Source organism: Bos taurus, chromosome 8 (assembly GCF_002263795.3).
Source record: "Bos taurus isolate L1 Dominette 01449 registration number 42190680 breed Hereford chromosome 8, ARS-UCD2.0, whole genome shotgun sequence".
Taxonomy (NCBI): domain Eukaryota; kingdom Metazoa; phylum Chordata; class Mammalia; order Artiodactyla; family Bovidae; genus Bos; species Bos taurus.
The window spans coordinates 11,329,714-11,338,359 of NC_037335.1; the positions used below are offsets into that span (position 1 = coordinate 11,329,714).

General features: G+C 43.8%; 1 protein-coding gene across 2 annotated transcripts; it reads right to left on the reverse strand.

Moving 5' to 3' along the window:
* Window positions 1-450: 450 nt before the first annotated feature.
* On the reverse strand, window positions 451-7,408 carry TMEM215 (transmembrane protein 215). 2 transcript variants are annotated; one of them, XM_005209851.5, is made up of 2 exons: window positions 5,719-7,408; window positions 451-5,484 (listed from the first exon to the last, which is right to left on the reverse strand). In XM_005209851.5, the coding sequence occupies exon 2, from the start codon at window positions 5,424-5,426 to the stop codon at window positions 4,719-4,721; it is 708 nt and encodes a 235-aa protein (XP_005209908.1). In that variant the 5' UTR covers window positions 5,427-5,484; window positions 5,719-7,408; the 3' UTR covers window positions 451-4,718. The 2 variants fall into 2 exon arrangements, with proteins under 2 accessions (XP_005209908.1, NP_001094541.1); NM_001101071.2 differs by having other exon boundaries at window positions 451-5,481; window positions 5,719-5,839.
* Between the last annotated feature and the right edge of the window lie 1,238 nt (window positions 7,409-8,646).

Consider the following 8,646-nt stretch of genomic DNA (forward strand, 5'->3'; position numbering starts at 1 on the left):
ATAAGAAGGTGATTAATTGTAAAGTATTTGTTATATTTAACTTTCTAGGGATAGATTTGTCAAAGAGCAGCAAGCACAGGAGATGTGTTAATAGCTTTGTGTTCTTCTGGAGCTCCATACCTTATTTTGGATAAAGCATGCTAAGCCTCATTCTGTCATTGAGGATACCAAGTCTACAGGCTCTAACATGGGTTCAGGAGGAGGAATAAAGGGGGACAATGAAGAGAGGATCTCTAATAAGTGTCAGGCCCAAGAATAACTGGCCAAAGGTCATGGAGATCTAATATTGGTGCCCAGCTATTTGTGTATCTGGATAGCATCACAAACAAACTTCTCTTGTGGGGAAGTGTCCATGCAGTGAGGGACCCTATAGGCAGGAAGAGATCAAAGACATGAGCTCCAGCTCAATGGTGTTTACACAATTTTATGTTATCTGGACAAGAGACTAAATGGAATTCAATTCTTTATTGAGATTTTCAGATGAACCAAGCATTTATCCACATTTCTATCTCCAGTTTAATTTTTCCAGTGAGGAACTGAAACATAGAAAACTCATGGATAGTCTATTGAATTCCTGGAATTCCAGTTCATTTGAAAGCCACTAATAGGTAAGAATATACATATGTATTAAATATATATAAAATATATGGTGAGATACCTTAAGAAAATGCTTTTGACATAGTACAAAGTAATCATTATTGTCTACGGCTGCTCTTCATTTTGCTTGTTCAACATTATGCTTTTGAAGACTGAGACCACTGTCATCTGCTTTTGAGTTACATGCTAGCAGTATCTTAACTGGGGAAGTGTCTTATCTTACTCATAGAAATACTGGCTCTGTCTCATCTCACTCTTAAAAATACTGCCTTTGGTCCTGATGGGGGACCTTTTTGAAGAAGCATCATTTTATTTCTTACCCTATTCTTTGCATCTATATGAGTGAAGAAAAAAATCAAACAATTTGAGTATTTGATCCATTTACACATTTCTGCCTCCTCACTCTCACCGATTAGGAAATAGTTTATCAACTGTAAATTTTCACTTCTATGGCAAATGATAAATAATGTGGCTATGTTACCAACAATAGAAAAAAAAACAACCAACAAAGTAATCCATAATCCTTGATATTTGGCTAGCTGTACGGAATGGCATGATAAATTATGGTACTTCACTAAAATGTCATATTACACAATTGTTAAGTGACAAATAGGAACACTACATAGACACATGAAAACATATTTGAGATATAACTAAAAGAGAAAAGAAAACGAAGCACAATTACAATATGTAAGGTGCATACACAGGTAGAGGGGGCCTGGAAGATAATATACTGAAGTGGAAATGTGTGTAGTTCTGTTAGGATAGTGGGTCTGTGGACTTTCAAAAACATTTTATTTAATGTTATAAAATAATAATAAAGCAGCAAATTCAGCAACTAAATGATGCTGTGGAAGTATACTCATAAATAAGTAGAGGTTGGATATAACAAAAGGAAAAATATTTGAAAGAATGCATCTCCTTTCTCTACATTACCAGTTTATGGGTAGTAAGATCCATACCATTGAAAACATTCTCAAAGGGGCTGGTTAGCAGGTTTGGAAGAGAGCCTGAACTTAACTGTATCTGGATTTGTTTGCCATGATTGCAGTGGAAACTAAATCTCGAAACAGTTGTTTAAGTAAGCTCCAGCTTGGCTATCTTGGCTGAATTCACACTTTGGATTCAAGAAACAGTTTGGAAAAAGAACCAGTGTATAATATAAATAGGAATATAGAGCAAGAAAAATTCAGTACAGGAGATTTCAAAAATAAAATGCCTATTTAAAATCCAGTTGAAATGACTATTTGGATTAACAGAGAAGTAAAAGTAACCAAGGCTGAGTTAAATTTACATCCATCTGAAAGCTCTTGGAGGATACCAGGAATAATCCTCACGTTGGTCATGTTCATGTTAATCATTTGCTAGCACTGTTGACGGGAATGAACTGCTCTGTGTTCCTGTAAAGGGCTCAGACCCTTTTCTCTTCTTGTCCACTCTGTTCAAAAGAATGACAGTTTTACCCTGAATATAGCACTTAACAAGTGTTGACATGGGGCGCTAGGCTACCTTGCTTCGTGTTAGGCAGGGGTGGATTAACATAAACTGTTAAGCAAAATTCACACACACAATTACACATTTTATTCTTTCTGGTCAAAGTTAAGCCTCCCAGCTCAACACTTGCACACCATTATTTTAGCATTGCAGAAAATTCCCTCAAATGCCTTCTTAGATAATTTAAGGATCTTAAGTAGGCAGATGGAAGAAGAAACTTAAAAGTAAGTTTCTTCTGAAATAGGACTTGAAAATGTGATAAAATACCTTATCTCTCTAGACTAGTAGCTGACTTTGGATATGGAAATTGGAGTGTGTGTGTGTGTGTGTGTGTGTGTGTGTGTGAGATATGAAGGAGTTTGAGTTGAAGAAATCAGAAAGTAACTTTTCCAAATCCCAAACCTGACCTTACAACCATCTCTTTTCAGACCCTTTGTAGGATTTGCTGAGTCTGTGTGAACACCCCTCTGATGTCTTGCTCTCTCCTCACCTCTAAAGATGTCCACAAAGACAAACAAATTAGAACAACTTTTTATTCCTAAGAGTTATCCAATAATTTTTACCTTCCTAGAATCAAGATTTCCATCTTTCAAAATGCTTTAGACTTATTAAGAGGCATTGCAATTTTAGGAATGATTTTTCCTCCATTCCAAATCCAAAGTAAATTACATTTAGTGCAAAGATATGTATTTGATTATTTGGGGTTATACCAATATTGGAAATTTTCTCCTTAAAAATATTTTACCCTATCATCTTCATTTTATCCCCAGAAGTGTATTTTTTGAATAAATAATATTTAGTAGCAAAACAAATCTGCTTTCATACATCTACAAAATTCTTTTGAATAGCAACAAGAACTAAATCCATGTAGCACAATTGTTATTATGAATTGCATAACTTTGGCATGCATTTTGCTATAAATCATTTCCTGGCAAAATATAGAGTGCTTTTGACATAATGCCATAGAGTATCCAAACTGGGAAGCAATGAGAGAACTAGTCTAGTGTGAGTAAGTCCCACTTCCTCATTTCAGGGACTGAGGTGGTAAAATGTGCTCAGGATCACAGATTTTATTTTCCAACATTTAAGGAATACTAAGATAAATTAAATATTTCTGATGTTGAATTTGGTTAGAAAATTGTGATTTTAGGGGAACAATTCTCAAGACAAAATAATTGCTACACTTAAAGAATTGCAGAGTTGGACTTGAAATACACAAAAGAGGTACAGTTGTCCTCAGTTCCCCTTTTGGGAGAAAGTGGCTGAAACTATACAGTCATTAAAAGCAAGTCATTCTCTGAAGGATGCAAAGTTATGCTGATCTTCAAAATGAAATATACCACCATTTCTACATATAATTTAATTTTTTCTTCAACAGGGATTAAATGGTATTTTGGTTGATAGACAGTTGAGCAAATGAAAAAGGAAATACATTTTTAGGATCCCACTGTGATTTTTTTTCCTCAGCAGCAAAAAATTAAATGAAACAGACCTTTGTCATGTAATGTTCACTGATCAGGAGAACTCAATGAAAATTGGGCTTTAGTTAAATCTAGTGGATTAATTTGTTTCATTGGCATTGACAGTCTTTGGGAGTGTCGAACAAATGTACAAATAAAGACATTTCCAGAAATTTAACCATCACATTTCACAGAATTTCTGCATAAAGTTCAAGACTAATGGTATTGACGTCACAATCTTCACAATTTAAAAGGCATTTAAGAATCATAATTACATCTTCCATAAATGTTAAAGACACTTGTATACATATGTAAAGTCCATTTTGACTTGATGAAAACAAATTCTAATCTATGAAAATATGATATCAAGCCATATTGCACCTGATGAGGAAATTGTACATGATTGACAGTAAGTGCTAAAAAACACTTCAGATAAAGACCCAGTAAGTTAATATAAATGAAGAGTTTCAGAAGTAATACAGCCATCTAAAATTGTTAGTTTTTAACACAATTGGTCACACTTATTTTACTTTACTAAAAATCCCTGATCTTGTCTGAAGGTAATAACCATAAAACTCAATCACATGATTCAACTGTCTTTAACTCCCCTTTCTGCAGTAACCATCACACCTTAGGAGGGATGTAGCTATTCTATCTTAATTTTTTTTTTTCTTTCGGCAAATACTATGTGTGAAAAACTTTCACTGGACAAAAAATCATTTCATAGAATAAAGTATTGAATTGTTTTTTCATTCAACTTCTTTAGACCGAAAGCAGCTCAATTTCCCCATGAGTAGTCCACACATCGTTTCATGTCTGTTATCTGCAACCCACTCTAGATTTATCTTGCTTTCAGCAGGTGCTGGGTAATACTTTTTGCCATATTTTACAAAGCATCCAACATGGCTTAAATTGCTTAAAAGCAATTGAAACTGCTTCCTTTCCTACCCACTGCCTCTTCCAGTGTCCTTAACCCTCATCATCCTTTCCTGAAACGTGTCCCAAACATGCCTATTTACATGACTGACACACCAGAGGCTTGCACGACCATCACGTACCAGGTCAGTTTCTAACCGTGTGAAGGCTGTTGGAGCAGGGCAGTTTCCTTCTGTTGGGAGCTGAGTGTAGCCACATTTCTATCAACACAGCGACCCTTGTATGCAAAACTTAGACTATCGTCTCGTGGTCCCACCTGCCTTGGCTCTGATTGATGTAACAACAGTATCTGTCATAGGGGCTGTTCTGCTTGTAGGAGCAAACGATGATACTGTCCTGGGGCACGAAGAAGATGCTATCCTCGGGCTCAGGATGCTCAGACCTGTCCCAGGCTGAGCACTTGGCATCCAAGGCACTGTAGGTGAGGGAGCTGCCCGAGGGACAGTAGCCATCCAAGTATCTGGACGTCTCCTCCCGACGCCCGCTCTGGCCAGGGCTCTGGCATTCTCCTTCCTCCATGGGTGTGGGGGTGGTGATGGAGCTGGCCATAGGCAACTCGCCCTGCCCTTGGAGGGAAGGCTTCCCCCTGAGGCCCGCCTTCTTAGCCAGCTCATCTGAACTCCCCTTGCCTGACTCCAGGTCTGAAGGGGTCCTCAGCAGTTCCACCACCTCCTTGTCCTTGGGTTTCCGGAAGCACGGCAACTTTCGGACCCACAGCAGCTCATTCTCGGGCCACTTGGTGCAACCCTCGGTTTTCCTCGCCAGGGCAATGGCCGCAATGCCTGGCAGGCAGATGGCGGGCCCTATGGCCAGGAGGGGGATGTTCCCCAGAGTCTCTCCTTTCATCCCAGAGACTGTGAACATGAAGCCAAAGACCAGGAAGACGCTGACCAGGGCCACAACCAGCCCAGTCCTCGGGTTGATGTCATCGGGCCGCATCTTTCACTCCATCCAGGTTGGGGACTGCCCGCTGACCAAGGAGCAGTGTTCCTCCCTACTGTCAGAGGCAAAACCGCACTGGGTTAAAAACAGAACAAAAATATCCTAGTCAATTTCCCACCCACCAAACATCTCTCTTACTCTGTCTCTGACTCTACTGTCAGTCTTGGTCTCCATCTCTATTTCCCCTGTTTCTGCTGCTCTCTCTCTCTCTTTCTCTGTCTCTTTCGTACTATTGCAACCCCTGTCTCTCTCTCAGATAGACATCCACCGGTTGGGGTGGCCAAGGTACCTGAGGTTTCCTGCCGTCTCCCGGGAACGGGGAAAAAAGCCAGTCTGAGTCTCCTTAGAAACCTCCACAGCAGCTGTTTCCTCGGCTCTCTCCCTTGTTTCTGGAAGGAAAGCCTGGCTTTGCCCCTTGACTCCACATCCAGGTGGTGCGATGTCGGTCTCCAGGGCTTTGCGAGCGGAGCGGAGCGGCGGCGCAGCCCAGCGCCCAGCTCTGCGCGAAGAGCGCCGGGTGCTGGAGGGAGGACGGACTTAGAGGAAAAGAGGGAAAGCGGCGAGCGAGCCTGGCCTGGTTACATCACTTGCAGAGCAAGCTCAGAAACGAAGAAGGACGCGCGGGGGCGCGAGGGGACTAGACCCCAGGGAGAGGCCACCGGGGCAGAAGGGGCTGCCCACGGTCTACTTGGGGAGCTTGGAGCAGCCGGAGTTCGTCCCTCCGCTGCCTGGGAGGGCTGAGCAGGGCGTCTGGACCCTCTTCTGTGTCCTGAGAAAGTCCCGGGTGCGCGGTTGACGCGGGCCGGAGACTGGAACTCGGGCCGGTTTGCCCACGGGGCAGCCGGGGCTCCAAGTCCGCGGTCCGAGGTCAGAAGTGCCAGCCGGAGACGTCCCCCGGGGACTGGGATCCTTCTCTAGTTGCAGATGTGGGTGACCCGATCCGCCCTGGAGCAGCTCCCAGGTGGTTGCCCTACCGCGTCTCTGAACGTCGAGGCTCTGGGGCTCTGAGGGCTGCACTTCTCAGGATCCTGAGGCCCGCGACTGCTCTGTCTTCGGGCGCTGGGCGGCAGCGGCGCGCAACAGCGCTGGAATAGCAGCGAAGAGCGCCGGACCCGCGCCCAGGCTGAGTCAGTGGTCATCCGGGTCTTGCTCACCCCTGGGGGCGTCACCAGAGTCCTTCCCTCGCCCCCAACCTGGGTCTTACAGCCCTGGGACCTGCAGGGGGTGGCCTTGGAGCCTGGATCCCACTCTGACACGGACGTGGTGCCAGCCACGCCGGCTGGGTCAAAGGAGATGGGCTTTCCAGCCCCGGCTCTCCATCCCCCTGCAACTGGCACCCAACACCCCGCTATCGAGGAAAAGGAGGGGCCTTGACTCGGGGATCAGCCCGGCCAGCAGCTCTGGCTTTGGGCGATTCTCTCCTTCGCCCACGCTGGTGTGGACAATCTGCCTCCTCCCCACGGGCGCACGGGCTGGATTCCTCTGGCCCTGGGGGCAGGACTGGCTTTGGCTGGGGTTCTTAAACAAGGCTGCTCATTTAGGGTAGATGGGGAATAGCGAGAAGCCGGACGCAGAAGGACGGGGGAGGAAGGGGGAGGAGATGGGGTAGTATTTTTCATTAAGGCTGTGCTTTGGTGGAAAGAATTTTGACCTCCAGGCCTTCTCCCCACTTAAATTAACCATGTATTCTTGGGCAAGTGATTTAACTGCTTTGAGAATCAGTTGACGCATCTGTAAAATGAAAATATTACTATCAAATATGTGAACAAACTCTCTGAGGACTAAATAAATGTAAAGTTCCTAGTGCAATGCTTGCTTGGGCTGTGCTGTGCTTAGTGGTTTAGTTGTGTCCGATTCTTTGTGACCCCATGGACTGCAGCCCACTAGGCTCCTCTGTCCATGGGGATTCTCCAGGCAAGAATACTGGAGTGGGTTACCATGCCCTCCTCCAAGGGATCTTCCCAACCCACGGATCAAACTCAGGTTCTCCGGCTTTGCAGGGGGATTCGTTACTGTCTGAGACACCAGGGAAGCCCATATTGCTTAGTACGTGATAATCAATAAAAGGCAGGAGCCAAGTCATTAAGAGCCTGTCTGGGGGGCTAAGAACCTTTGACTCTAAGCCGTGAAGAGTGGTGGCAGTGTTTTAAGCAGGGATCAACAGAAACTATTCCATGTTTGACAGACAGGGACAGTAGGTTAGAGGACAGGTTGGAAGGGGTTGAGGGGTAAACAAGGAGACCTGGAGGAGGACAGTTCAATAAGCCAGGCAAGACATGGCAGGGATCTGAACAATGCAGGGCTAGTAGGGGTGGTTGGAAGAAAGTGAATTTGAAAGATATTTAAAGCTGTAATCAAGGATCAAAGAAAGTAAGATGGTGATTGGAGTCCAAGGTTGACTCCCAAGTTTCCCACTCTTTCCACTGAGTGGATCAGGAATCAGACTCAGCTTTCCACTCCAGTATCTACTCTTCCTCACTAAACAGCTGCTGTACCTCTGGCATAGAATCATTATTTTGGACAGAAAGAAGGAAGAAAGGGAGAAAGGCAAAGAGCAAAAGTGAGATGCCAGCTGTCTGACCATTTCCATCAGGAAAATAATTGTTTTCCTGGCAGCTGCACCAAATAGACATTATATGAAGAACTCTGTCATAGCTCTGTCGTAGCTCACTGGTCAGACATCATAGCTTACTGGCCAGAAGGCTGTCATAGTGGTCACCTCTGTGCAAAGGACCCTGGGAAATCAAGATTTTGTTTGCAGGGAGGGGTGTTGACCAGAGTTATTGCCACTTTGAAAAAATTACAGATTTGTTATCGAGGAAGAAGAGTAGAACGAAAGTTGGAGAAGCAACCAGCAGTGTGTACAACTGCTGACCACGCTTCCCTTCTTGAAGCCCTCTCTCCTTTGCCTTTCTATTCTGGTCTCTTTCCCATCTCCTTGGCCACTCATTTGTAGACTACATTGTAAAACTTCTTTTTATTTTATTAATTTTTAACAAAGCCCTTTGATGCTAATGGCTATGCTGATGGCTGGCTATGCTGATGACCCCTATATTTATCTCTTTGGCTTTGTCCTTTTCCCTCAATTTCAGATTTATAATATCTGATTGTCTGATAATACCTACTTGTCTGCTTGATATCTGTCGGTATGGCACACAGACACCTCATCTCAGCACCACCTAAACTATGCTCATCAAATTTCCTTCAGACCTGCCCT